The sequence below is a fragment of the Castanea sativa genome, chromosome 1 (assembly GCF_040712315.1).
Source record: "Castanea sativa cultivar Marrone di Chiusa Pesio chromosome 1, ASM4071231v1".
Lineage (NCBI taxonomy): Eukaryota > Viridiplantae > Streptophyta > Magnoliopsida > Fagales > Fagaceae > Castanea > Castanea sativa.
Window position 1 is genome coordinate 52,782,155 of NC_134013.1, and position 14,344 is coordinate 52,796,498.

The 14,344-nt window shown below is 32.9% G+C and overlaps 2 protein-coding genes across 2 annotated transcripts; both read right to left on the reverse strand.

Annotated features, from left to right (window-relative positions):
* Positions 1-2,611: 2,611 nt before the first annotated feature.
* Positions 2,612-3,630, reverse strand: LOC142606062 (15.7 kDa heat shock protein, peroxisomal). Its single transcript, XM_075777473.1, has 2 exons — positions 3,293-3,630; positions 2,612-3,029 (listed from the first exon to the last, which is right to left on the reverse strand). The coding sequence occupies exons 1-2, from the start codon at positions 3,429-3,431 to the stop codon at positions 2,740-2,742; spliced, it is 429 nt and encodes a 142-aa protein (XP_075633588.1). The 5' UTR covers positions 3,432-3,630; the 3' UTR covers positions 2,612-2,739.
* Positions 3,631-6,650: 3,020 nt separating this feature from the next.
* Positions 6,651-7,452, reverse strand: LOC142629488 (uncharacterized). The gene is made up of 2 exons (XM_075803490.1): positions 7,440-7,452; positions 6,651-7,045 (listed from the first exon to the last, which is right to left on the reverse strand). The coding sequence occupies exons 1-2, from the start codon at positions 7,450-7,452 to the stop codon at positions 6,651-6,653; spliced, it is 408 nt and encodes a 135-aa protein (XP_075659605.1).
* Between the last annotated feature and the right edge of the window lie 6,892 nt (positions 7,453-14,344).

The window sequence follows — 14,344 nt, forward strand, 5'->3', positions numbered from 1 at the left end:
TAACGCCGAAGCCTAAAATTGACCAAAATAACCCAACAACCTAAAAATGACCAAAATAACCTAGCAACCTAAAAATGACCAAAATACCCCCTGGAACCTAAAAAAGACCAAAATAACCCCAAAGCTTAAAAATTGACAAAAATAACCTTGAAACCTAAAAATGACCAAAATACCCCCTAAGCCTAGAAAATGACCAAAATAACCTCGAACCTATAAAGTAACGAAAATACCCCTAAACTTTTAAAATGACCCAAATAAACCCAAAACCTCTAAAATGGCCACAAACAACCCAAAACCTCTAAAATTACCAAAAATACCCTGAAACCTCTTAAATGACCAAAATAGCTCTTAACCTATAAAACGACCAAAATAACCCATTTTTAGGGTATTTTGGGGTATTTTGATAATTATTTAGGTTTAGGGGGTATTTTGGTCAATTTTTAGGTTTAGGGGGGTAATTTGGTCATTTTTAAGTATAGGGGTGATTTGGTCATTTTTAGATTTCTAGGTTATTTTGGTCAATTTTTAGGCTTCAAGGTTATTTTGGCCATTTTTTAGGTTTCGAGGGTAATTTGGTCAATTTTTAGCTTTAGAGGGTATTTTGGGCAATTATTAGATTTAGGGGGTAATTTGGTCATTTTTTAGGTTTAGGGGGTAATTTGGTCATTTTTAGATTTAGGGGGTATTTTGGTAATTTTTATGTTTTGGGGGTATTTTGATAATTTCTTGGGCTTCGGGGGGAATTTTGGTCATTTTTTGGGTTTTCGGAGTATTTTTGTCATTTTGTATGTTTTAGGGTTATTTTGGTAATTTTTAGGTTTTTTGAGTATTTTGGTCATTTTTTTTTAAAGATTCTAGAGTACTTTGGTCATTTTCACTTTAGGGGCATTTTAGTAATTTTGATAATTTGATAATTTGGTGAGTTGGGGTTTACCCATAATAATTTTGGTTGGGTTGGGTTTAGGTTAGAAGTAATTAGTTAAATGGGTTTTAATGGGTACATAGGTTTTATATACCCAACCCAATTATGCCCACCCCAAACTCACCCATTTGACGCCCTTAATTTTGATCAATTTTAGGTTTCAGGGATATTTTGGTCATTTTTTAGGTTTCAAGGGTATTTGGTCTTTTTCTTTTTAACACTAGAAATATCTACTAGTTTTAGAATAAATAATTTTATATTCATATAAATAAAACACTGTGTGCAATAATTTGCTGGTTAGGTCTTAGGTGGAATGACCCTTGCTCATGGGTTCGATCCCCCTTGTCATGCTTAACTCTTTTTAAAATAAAAAGAAACCTCATTATTTGTAGTGATAGGTGACGAAAAATTATTTTGTCACCAAAAACACCTAAATCTTATTGGGTGACGAATATAGAATTTCGTCACCCAAGATAGGCCTTTGGTGATGCAAATATTTCGTCTCCTTACATTTTGTGTTTTTTTTATGACCTATAGTGACGAAATAAATATTTCGTCACCAATTTCAACATCTTTAGTGACGAAATATTGATTTCGTCACCCATTTTGAACTTTTGGTGACGAAATCTTCTTTTCGTCACTAAACGAATGCTAACATTTAGTGACGAAATTGTTTATCCTCACTAGATTTCGTCACAATAACTCACTTTTGTTGTAGTGTAGTATCCTTATAAAGAAAAAAAAAAAAAGTTGTGCTTAATAGTACGTTTTACCTCTATGTTTTGCGGAAATCTATCTAACTCATTATCAAATGAAATGATGACATCTTCTAATGTAAATGAATTAAAAAAGCCAGGCCCATACCATATATTCAAACCCAACTTAGCTATTGCTGCCCCAAAAAAATTACCAGGATTTAATAAGGCCCAATCTAAAATTATATAATGGATTGGGTACCTTTTGCAAGATTAGTAGAGGATGAAGAAGACAAATATATGAACCGTGAGAAGCAAAGTGACTGACGAGCTGGATCCTTTTCGTCCTGTAAATCATGATCATAGATGAATGACAAGAGAAGATGTTGTCAACCTGAATGATCAGAGTGGACCACAAATGGAGGAGATGAGCTGATGTTGAAATTATCTCTTGTAATAGTCATATCAAGTCACCCGTATAAGTCAGTAAATAAAAACCATGCGTGAGATTGGTTGGTCAAGAATGACAAAGGTAATATAATTAAATTGAATGATAAGCCATCGCAAACTAACTTCTTAAGTGACTTGGTAGATCCTTTTCATGTTGTATGGGGGTATTTTGGAAGTTTTGTAATGGGATATTAGTTCAAAAGTCTTACTTGTAACCAAATGGAAGCAATAAAGATTTTCATTCATCTTTTCGTGTTTGATACTAGAGAAGACTAAGGGTACCCCATATAACAGAAATATATTGCAAATTATTTGAATTAATTACAAAGAAGCAAAAAGCACCTGTGGCTTAAGAACATTGCTCTCGTGTGGCAAATGGTTAGGGATAGATAAAAAAAAGTAATGTCAATCATGGGCCAAAACCGCATCCTTGTTATACCAAGTAAGATCAGACTCGTGTATAAGTATAAAAGTCCTCCACCATTTCATAAATATGCATGGATTATGAAAGATAGAAGAGTTTATGAAGAAATTAAAGGCAATCTGAACCCATGAAAGACGTCATTGGTATTATTGGAGTCGATTTTATTACACATAATATCCAATACATTATAAACCATCCACTATTATTCTCAAACCATCATTGTGGGCTTCTAGCTCAAGCCTTAGAACTCAGAGCTTGCTAGTAACGTTTATGTTTCTAACTTTGGATGACTTTTGGGTAGTATCTTTTGGGACAGTAATAGTGAGAACACCATTCTCCACTTGGGCCTTAATCTGATCCACCTTCACATTCTCCGGCAATTCAATTTCCCTTGAAAACTCTCCCTTTCCTGTCCCTCTCTCAGCTACATGCCAAACAGTGTCTTTTGCATTAAGCTGCTCCTCTTTCCCACCTTCTCCTTTTATGTGCAAAACGTTACCATCCTCTACTTGCACCTTTATGTTATCTTTGCTGTAACCTATTCACACACAAATCCATAATTTGAGCAAAACCCATTTGAAAAAAAAAACTGACAATTCTCACAAACCCACATAAATTTTCCTCTCCAAAAAGTGAGACAATTGCAAAATAAGAAAAAACCCAGTTGAAAATTGAAATTGAAAAATTAAAAAAAGCGAAGAGAATTAAATGATTGGGAGAATATATGAATAACAATGATTCAATTATGCTTAATAGTTAATACCCAAAAGAAATGAGAGAGAGTCTGGTGGTCGGTGTTACCTGGGACGTTGATCTTGAAGATGTGGGCATTAGGGGATTCGAGCCAGTCCATGAGGGCCGTCGATCCTGACCATTCACGGAAGATCGGAGGGCTCAAGAAGAAGCGCCTGAAGGGGTACCCAAAAAACGCATCAGCCATGGTGTTATTTTGTTAAAGAGTTTAGCTTGGCTTAGATATGTCTGAAATTGGATATCATATAAGAAGCAATTTGTTTTAGGTGTCATGTGAGTGACGGAGAGAATCCAGAAGGTTCCGTGGGTCTAAGAAGCAAATTGGATAAAAGTAGCAATTTATTTTAGCCTCTAGCTTTGTCTAGAACTTTGGAGAATGGTGATCCGACTATGGTGTGTTATTTCAATTTTTTTTTTTTTTTTTATATAAAAGTAATTTTGAATTACTTCAAAAAAAAATTTCTTAAAAAAAAATCATTTTTAATTACTTTATGTACATGTGGATTACGTGGGTATCAGAAAAATATTAAAATAATTATAAATTTTAGTATTATTGCTATTTTTTTTAGTAATAAATGTAAGTAATAATGTAATAAATAAATTTATTATTTTTTTATTTAAAGTTTTTTTTTTTATAGAAAATTGTATATTTGTCAATTTAATGAGCCTTATAATTTAATGATATTGTTTATTTTTTTTATAAAGAAAATTATGGTTCATAGCCTTCCCTACATTTGTTATAACTAACCGATATCTCGTGCGATGCACGGTGCATTTTGATAAATTTTGTAAAAAAATTATTTATGACTCATTGATTTCATGAATACTATTATTGCTAGTCACACTTAATTTATGAGGCTTTCTACTAAAACTAAATTCAAACTAAATACATTGGGGGAAAAATTTCTCACGCAACCAAAAAATGTCATCAGATCATAGTGAAATTGTCACCTACAAACATGTTGGTTTCTAGGTGTCTTTATTGTATTATTTATGTTTTATATATCAATTAGCTATAAAAACTTCTAAAATTTCATGATACAACAATAGAAAAAATAATGTCATAGTGATGCAATAATATCACAATTTAACTTTCAAATTTTAATTGAACTAAAAGTAGTCAAAATAGATCCTTACCAGGTATATGCATCATACAGAAAACCAAAAATATAAATTGGTACATAATATGAAAAAATAAGCCTAAATAAATTATAATACCACATAAGTAAAACCGTGTACATAAAATCTAAACAAAATATTTAAGACGAACATAATATTTTGAAAATTAACATATCTCTCAAAAAGAACAACAAAGATATTGTGATAAAATTATGGAAGTTTAATTTTAAGTCCAATGGAAATGGAAATTTATACTGGACAAATGTGGAGACAAATAATATTTGCCCAATTCGACTCTTTCAATTTTGCATTGAAGTTAGTCTTATGCAGAAAATTGAAAAGTTTTTTTGATTCCTACATTTCCCATGGCTTTTTAGATCCATCTGTATCAATTCAAAGCATGTAAAGCTATTAATGTATACAAATTCTTTGAATTTTATTAATACATTGAAATAAATGCATTTTTTATTATTTAATAGTTTGACATAAATGGTAAATTTCGATGAGGTGGAAGCCTAAATGAGAAGAATGTCATACAATGTTCCACTTGGCAAAAACTCATACTTTCCCACGTGAAGTCTCTGCTTTTATATATATATTGAATTAAATTAAATTGATGTGGAGACAAAAATATTTGCCCAATTCATTGAATTCGACTCTTGCAATTCTGCATTGAAGTTAGTTTTATGCTAAAAATTGAAAAGTTTTTTTGATTCCTACCTTACCCATGACTTTTTAGATCTATCCGTATCAATTCAAAACATGTAAAGTTATAAATGTATACAAATTCTTTGAATTTTATTCCTACATTTCCTATGACTTTTTAAATCCATCCGTATAAATTCAAAGCATGTAAAGTTATAAATGTACACAAATTCTTTGAATTTTATTAATACATTGAAATAAATGCATTTGACATTACTTAATAGTTTGACATAAATGCTGAATTTATATGAGGTGGAAGCTTAAATGAAAATGATGTCATACAATGTGCCACTTGGCAGAATATTGTGCTTTCCCACATGAGATCTCTACTTTTATATATGTATTGATGATTGATTGATGTGAAGACAAATAATATTTGCCCTATTCATTAAATTCAACTCTTGCAATTTTGTATTGAAGTTAGTCTTATGCAGAAAATTGCAAAGTTTTTTTGATTCCTACATTTCTCATGACTTTTTAGATCCATCTGTATCAATTCAAAGCATGTAAAGTTTTAAATGTATACAAATTCTTTGAATTTTATTCCTACATTTGTCATGACTTTTTAAATGCATTCATATCAATTCAAAGCATGTAAAATTATAGATGTATACAAATTCTTTGAATTTTATTAATACATTGAAATAAATGCATTTGCCATTACTTAATAAGTTGACATAAATGCTAAATTTAGATGAGGTGGAAGCTAAATAAGAAGGATACCATACAATGTGCCACTTGGCATATATATATATATATATATATATATATATATTATTGACTTAAAGAAAAATGATATTACATATGTAATGCTAGAAATAAAAAAATCATTTTTTCTCCCCGAAAATTGTTAAAAGTCAACTATCATTTTAATATAAACCCACAAATAACATCACTCTTATTAAGCAAAAAATCATGGCATAAAAAATAAATTCGTATGACTAGATTTGTTATTTACATTTTCCATGTTATAACCTGTCTGACCCAGCGAGAGATTCTAGGTTTGGGCTTTGAAGATCTTTTGGTCCATTAAATATGAACTGGGCCTCAGTTCAATAGTAATTTGCGTCAGCTCAGACTAGTGAAAGAAAGGAGCGAACAGTCCGAATCAATCTTGGTGTCAATTTATCTCTTGTTTCTTTTTTTCTTCTGTTTTTTGCTGAACTCTTGTTTTTTAACTTGGACAACTTCTCATGTGGAACTTTTAGAGGGTGTTTAGTAGAGTAGTTTGAGATTGGATTTTTGTAATTTTTTGAAATTTGTGTGGGTGAAAAAGTGTGTGAAAAAGTGTGCAAAATTGTTTAAAATGTAAAAATGTGAGTTTGAGATTGTGTAACAAAGTTGTTTAGAATAACAGTACTCTTAAGGGGTTTTTTTTTTTTTTGGTATCTATTGCTCGGTAAGGATAAACTTATTTTGTTTAAATTTTTTTAAAAAGGTAAGTTGCTTTTTTTTTTTTGGGTAAGAGTTTTTGGTTGAGACTTTTTATTAGTTTTTTCTTTGCTTGTGTGTGTGTATATATATATATATATTTTTTTTTTTTTGAGAAACCAGTAAGTCAATATTATCAAGGTAAATCAGATTAGAATACAACCTCCAACTCACTAGGTAGTTCTTCTACCCATACATTAAAACCTGCGGATAAAACCGCTCTCCTAGCTAATGCATGCACCAACTTATTACCATCCCAATGAACATGTTGAAATTGGCAAGACTGTAGAGATAAACTTTGATTGCGCATGTCTTCAATTATATTCCCATATAGAGTATTACATCTTTCCTTGGCTTTTAATGCTTGAATCACCCTCAAGCAGTCCCCTTCCACAACCACCTTAAAAATACACAGTTCTTTAGCAAATACAATGGCTCGGTATGCTGCTAATGCTTCAGCAGCTTCAACTGAAATAGGCATCTGGACTTTTTGACTTAGAGCAGCTATGACTTGGCCATGACAATCTCTAATCACCACACCCAAACCTGCAAAGCCCGAATTATCAAACAAAGCCACATCAAAATTAGCTTTATAGAACGCATCCTGTGGAGGAACCCAACGTACTGATGTACTCCCTGTTCTCGGCCTGACATCCTGTTTATATTTTGCTTGTATATTTTGTTTTAGATTTTAGATTTATAATTTTTTTTAGGCCTTTAAAAGTGGAAAAATGTTAGAGTTATACACTTTATTATAAATTGTTGATGTCATTGGTAAGTAAAATAGTGATGGATTTAAAAGCAAACTAATAAGAATTTACTATCTCAATAATTTGTAAAAGAATTAAATTTTGGGTAAACTACGTATTTGGTCCCTATCCTTTACACTATATTTCAATTTAGTTCTTAACCTTTTAATTGTGTTAATTTGGTCCCTAACCTTTCAATGCCATTTTAATTTAGGCCATGCCATTTTAATTTAGTCCTTGCTATTATCTCTTAGATATAAAAGTCTGACGTGTCAAACAACTTAAATAAATAAATAAAAATTTGCCACATCAATTGCCACTTGGACTAACTTGTCAACATAATTTTAAATTAAATAAAAAAAAACAACAACAACAAGAGTAACTTTTGGGATCAAAATCCCTAACCCACGTCTATCAACAAAAAAATTCCCTTTCCTCAATAATAAAAAAAAAAAATCCCTAAATCACGAGTTCTTCACGTTTCTTAGTTCTTCACATTTTGTTCCTCTACAGAGAAATGTGAGACGCTACAAGGAGATGATTAAAATTTATTGGTAATCTAAGTTTGGTCTTTGTCACGATTTGTCTATGGCAGAAATTATGGAGCTTTACCAGCTTTAACATTTACCTGGGCCAAGATCAATACTCTTCTAAAGTGCCTTCTAATTAGTTATAAATTCATAAAATCCCAAAAAAAATCATTTATCATCACCTCGGTTGGGTTTCTCCAAAAAAAAAAAAAAAATTATCTCCATGGTTGGAAGACATAAATTGCCAAATTTGTTTTTTGTTGTCAACCATTTATTAACAAAAATTTTATATTTTTGTTTTCCTTTTCGTTCATCCTTAAGGTTCCCTTTTAATTGTGCAGATTTTTGGGTAGGAGATAAGCCCCAATTTCATTCACCATATCTAGTTCTCCAATTTGACCCTTCTGTGAAAACTCTTAAGGTAACCTCAGATTCTTTTAGCCCTTACTTATAGAGTTTTTTTTCTTTTTTTGTGGTTCTATAACTTCTATCAAACAAAATAAGCAAAGATTTTATTTGAGTTTTTTTTTTTTTTAAAGATTTGACAGGTGGCAAATGATGTGGCAATTTTTTTTTAATATCATTTAGGCCGTTTGACACATCAGACTTTTCCATTCAAAAGATAATGGCAGGGACTAAATTGACACGACTATGAAAGGATAGGGACCAAATTGATACAATTAAAAGATTAGGGACTAAATTGAAATATAATGCAAAAGATAGAGACCAAATATGTAGTTTACCCTTAAATTTTTTTTTTAAGGAGGCAATATATAGTCCGAGCTTGGCTCCATCCCTGAAGCTGCGTTATTTGCAAAGACAATTATGAATATAGTATCTTATGAGGCTGTTGTAGTTGGAAAGGCAGTAACAAAGTCTACAAAGAGTTGTTCCTCAAAAAAAAAAAAAAAAAAATCTACAAAGAGTTTCGAGCTTTTTTCCCAATTAATCTAATTTACACTGTCCAAATTCCAGAAATGGATCTTATATTTGGAAGGCCATTTAGGTGGGATGTGCCTATCTAAAAAGACTAAAATCTATGATTTTAGAATTTAGACAAGCACTTTTATGAGCAACACAGCGCAGACAAAATATTTATAGAGTTATCAACATAAAGTGGCGATTAGCACTTAGGTCAGATTTAGAATCTAGCCCTCTAATCAGTAGATAGAGGCCTCATTTTGGCACTTCTTTGACACCTTAAGTGATTATCAACCTAGGGACCTCTTTGCTTCCAAACTGACACAACAATCTCTAGGACTAAAGACACATGTTAGAAGCATGTTGAATTGGAGCTCACATTAGAATTCTCTTATATAATTTGGTTAAATATTAAAAGTTAGTTAGATTTGGTAAGTTCTAGCACATGCATGGATTAAATAGCACATGCGTGTTTCTTGGGAGTAGGGGTACTCACAGTTCGAGTTGTATCAGGTTTAGGGTGCACCCGCCACTTGACTTAACAATTTTGGGTGTTGAAATTCCAGACCTTTTTGCCAACTGTAGACTATGTTGAAATTGATCATCACATGCCTTGTAATTCCTTTGGTCGGGTTCACCAATGTTGCTTCTCTAATGGTGTATGTCGATGTCATCACACTGTGGAACTCAAGAGGTTTGACCAAGTTGTCATTAGTTCTTGTTGAGATCTCCACTAGATTTGGCGAAGATCTCTCTGAATCTATGATGAACGATAACAAAACTTAAAGAAAGTGGCTCATGGTGAGGGGAGGGGGAGAACAATGGGGTCTTTGGTCAGATTGAGTTTCTCCGGTCTTAAATAGTGGAACTTGCCACTTAGCATGCCAATATGACAACCCTATTTAGACTTTATTTAACACTTGTTGAATTTACAATTATCCATCTTTAACATCTACTAGAAAGGCCACTCAACAGGAGAGAGCCACATGTGGCCTAATAGAATTAGATGTTAAGTTGTATAAATATAAACATGTTATCCTTGTTGATGCCCACTTTGGCAAAAAAACCCAATAACAAGAAGAAGCCCAACAATATGAAAAGGATAAAGGAAGAGGAGTTAGCAAAGTAAGAAAAACTATTAAGTCCGAATGGTAGGAATAATGGTCCACATGCCTAGAAAGTAGTAAAAAAGGTCACAAAGAAAGCAAAAGGGGCCAAGGGAGCTCAAAGAAGGAAGTAGTAAGCCCGTGGGAATCATAAGAAATGGAAAGCAAGCAAAAATGGGCCAAATGAGCCTAAAGAAAGGAATTAGTAAATGAGGTTGGTGTAAAGACCAATAAGCCTTGGAAGTAAAGGATAAGGTAATTGTGCCGGGGAAGTCCGAAAGATTTAGCAAAAGTCCATGGGAATGTAGGATTGGAATGAGCTGAGGATGCTCAAAGGAATGAAGCGGGCCAAGGATGTCCAAAGGAATAAAATGGGCCAAGGAGGCCCAAGATAGTGTGAGAATTAACCCATCACAAGTACTGGGCAATGTGAACTGAGTAAAGAAAAAGTATAAGGCAGGCCTAAAGGAGGCCTAGTAAGCATAAGTTAAGTGATAACATGGCAGAAGCAATGGAATGGCATAACAGAAGTGTCAGGCGACCCACAAACTAAAAGTAAGAGAAGGTCAGGGCTAGATTGAAGAAGGAAGAGCCCATGCCCACCCAGCCTAAGGAGGAGGTGAGATACAAAGAACGAGGACCCAGTGACTCATCTACACCACAAAGGTTAAAAAATAAGTAGCAGGATTGCAACAAAAACCGGACAAACCCGCAGGCAATAGCAAAGGCGTGAACAGTAAACAAGCCATGTACTCACATGAAAGTGGAGCACGCACAAGGCTCAGGCATCACCCACTTGTACCCAGTCACTATAAGCGCGGTGGGTCATGGGTCAGAGGTAAGAAAGGGTATGGTCTGGCAGTGGGGAGAAGGGGAAAGTCTATTTTGGGATTCTTACTCAAAACTCTTTTGGGGAAAATGTCCTGCTAGGATGATATACCACCAAAAATAAGGAAGGGTGAGCTAGAATCACTAGGTGCATACCATAGGAGTTAGTAAGAGAGAATACCCAATCCTTTATTCGGGTGGGAATGCCACAAAGAGTGGTGCTGGCTGAGCACAGGGTAGTGGTGTTGGCTAAGCAGCCAACAGACCAGTGGGTAGCCCGGGAAGGACACCCATACTAGGCCAAAAGTAGTTGAGGGGTAAAATAGTAAAACTTATCACGACAAGCAGTATAAAAGAGCCTTAGCTGTATATAGTAAAAGGGGGAGGCAAGCAGTAAGGAGTAAGAAATAAGAAGGAGCAAGTGAGAGAACAACGATAAAGAAAACAATGGAAAAACAAAGAGGATAAAAAGAAAAGTGAGAAACCAAGAGTGTGATAAAGCATGCACTGATAGGCTATTCTCTTCTCTCCCTCTCAATAACCAACTCTCTAGCAAGTTAAAGGACTTTGGATTAAGCCATTTAGGTCCATTTTTCAAAGTAGGCAATTTCTATGGCAGGATTTCCTTGTGAGATTACCCACATTTGAGACTGGTTGTCTTCTTGGACTTAAATCTGCTAAGGAACCAAGCACAGTAGACTAATCCCCCTTCTTCTCTTTTATTGTGATTGATTAAGCATTAATATTATTCTTTTCATTTTATCTGTTGTTGCTAATTTATTTCTGCTATATTCATATACTTGTGTTTTCTTATTGAGAAAGTGGTTTGAATATTATCTTTTGTTCGTAGCAAACATGTTTTCTCTTATCTTGTTATATAATGTGTCTTCTGCCATAATATTTTTGTGATAGCATCTTCTGCCGTGGACACGTGACCAAGATCTTATTAAAAGGGGTCCTAGCTTGCGTATAAGCTGGCTTGAAATGAATTTCAATTAAGCTAGTCCCAACTCTCCTATCCCAGAACTATTGGGCCCTAGCGTGGCAGGAAGTAATCCAGCCCAAAAATAAAAAAAGGCCCACCACAATCCCTCATTTGATATGAATGTGATAGAATAAAATGATTTATCCTTAAACTATTGTAGTCTTGCTTGGAGGTCAAGATACCTTAAAAGTGATCTTATTTGGGAAAAAGTAACTCTCTCAAAGAGATTACAACCATTCCCCTCATCCAGCATTCACATGTATTTCCATTCTTAAATCAATCTTCCATACAATTCCTACATACAATCCAAAACCCTAATTGCTTAACCATCAACCCTAGCTTTCTCTAACATCAATCTGCATCTTTTAATTATCATAAACCATTAGAACACAAACATGTACGAGCTCCTAAGCCCCTAAAAACCAATATACAACACCTCAATCGTCGTTACTGATTTACCTAACCAATGAACACTACCCTTAAGTGTATTCCTTCCATTTGGTACTTAAGTTTGATACTTGAAACTACTATTAAATTAATTTTCCTTGATATGTTGATGCCTACCTCTATTGATGGTAGAAACTTCTACAATATACTGAAGTCCCACATTGAATAATAATGAGAAGAATGAGTAGTTAATATAATATAATTGAGCACATTTCTATTGGGCTTTGACCTTTTGGGTTAAAGTGTGTCTCTATATGTTACATTAACTATTTAAAGAAGCTCAACAAAGTGTTTATCTCCCCAACAAGTGGTATTAGAACCCATGTTAGTGTGGGGCGAAAGGTGGCAAGGTTACTTGGAGCCCTTTTGTAAATGGAGCGAGAATGGGCCCTTTTCACAGTTGGAGCAGAATGGTATATTGCACTAAGCAAGCTCATAAAGCCCACACAAATGAACTTGGAAAAAAGGCCCAACAAATGGGTATTAGTGCCAATGGTGCTAAACAACGGTGGGTTGCAATGTTCTCATGAAGGATAAAAGGCGTGCTTGACTGACATGAGGAGGAGGCCCATGGATGATGCACTAGTGAAGGAAAAGCCTCATTAGGCAAGGGGGAGCGAGTATGACTCATTCATGACTCACAGAGAAGTTTTGAAACCCACAGAGAGACAAAGACTCACATGCGAGGGGGAGACTCTTGGGTATACACGTGTGGGTGAAGTCTCACATTAAATAATGATGAGAGGAATAAGTAGTTAATATAACATAATTAAGCACATATATGCTCATTAGGCTTAAGCTTTTTGAGTTAAAATGTGTCTTTATATATTATATTAATATTCAAGAAAACCCCCCAAAGTGTTTATCTCCATGTCCTTAACATTTTCTTTTTTCATGTCAAGGTTTTTGAGTGATAATTTCTAAAGTCACATTGAGAAAATTCAAAAATAAAAAGAAAATTATTGAGTAACGCTATTTGTTTTCTCCACTTTATAATAACTAGTAAGTTTTCCGTGCGATGCACGGATACTATTGTAATGTTTTATGTAAATTTGTTTTTGAAAAATATTAGACATATATTATAGCATATTTATTCTAAAACTTTGTTAGTAATGAGTTCATCATAAAAGTAATAATTATAAATTGCTCACACACACACACACACACACACACATATATATAATATAATTATTTTGTTCAAATAATGAGCAATAATTAAAACAACTTGGAGTAATATTTTATAATAAAATTTGATAAAAACATATTAATTCATTCTATATTATTGATTTTTATTATATGATGTAATAAAAAGCTTCATTACGAAATCTTTTTTTTTTTCTTCAATCTTTGTTATTAAGGTAAGGTGATGCTTGTTATCATCATCAGTTTCTCTATCTTCAGTGTTTGAAGTTTAGTCCATCCATATTTGTTTAATTTTTGAGCTTCCATCATTTTTTTTTCTCCTTTTGTTGCATCAATTGTGTTAATCACTAATGAATTGGCATTGAGAGATTCTTAATTGGATCTTACAAAGTTTGGACTTTGTCGCTAAGATTTTTCATAGTATTTGCATTTATATTAAATTTCAATGATGTTACAGTTTTTTGTAAATATTTTTATTTTTTATTTTTGTCAATTTTGGAATAGTGCAGCAAAAAGAATTAATATAGCATATTAAATTGTGTATTTTTTTTTCTTCCATACCTTTTTATCATTTGAAGGTGCATAAAAAATCTTAGCAACTATGTAATTTTCAAAATCATCCTTTAGATTGAATTTATTCAAATGAAGTAGAGAAATCAATTTTTTCCTAATTTTTTTTTCAAATCACGTGGAATTCGTTCTCCAATATCAATATTTTTACAATAATTTAAATAAGTTGTACCTCAATTTATTTTTCAACAAAATATCTTGTAGATTCAATTAGAGTTTTCTCGGAATTTCAATCAAATATCACAAAATTTGTTTTGATAGTTGTATCAAAAACTTCAATTTGAATTATGTATCTGAAGTAGTTTGCAATTGTATATATATAGTAGTTATAGTGAGATAAATATATTATAAATATCTAGAGAGTATGTAGTTAATGTGAGTGCCTCTAACTTTGGGATAAAAATATTTATTTTTGTTTCACATTTTGCATACCAAAATGATTTTACTTATGGTTTAACATTCCTTTCACAAAGTACGCATAAAATGTAATACCAACCTATTGTTGTATCAATATCACTTATTATTGCAATACCCTAGCAGTTCACATCTTGCAATGAACTTTGAAA

Excerpts from the sequence above, each read along its gene's own strand:
- LOC142606062 (XM_075777473.1), bottom strand. The coding sequence starts at position 3,431 with ATGGCTGATGCGTTTTTTGGGTACCCCTTCAGGCGCTTCTTCTTGAGC. Across the intron at positions 3,030-3,292 it reads CTTCAAGATCAACGTCCCAG|GTTACAGCAAAGATAACATA; the intron begins GTAACACCGACC and ends GTGTGTGAATAG.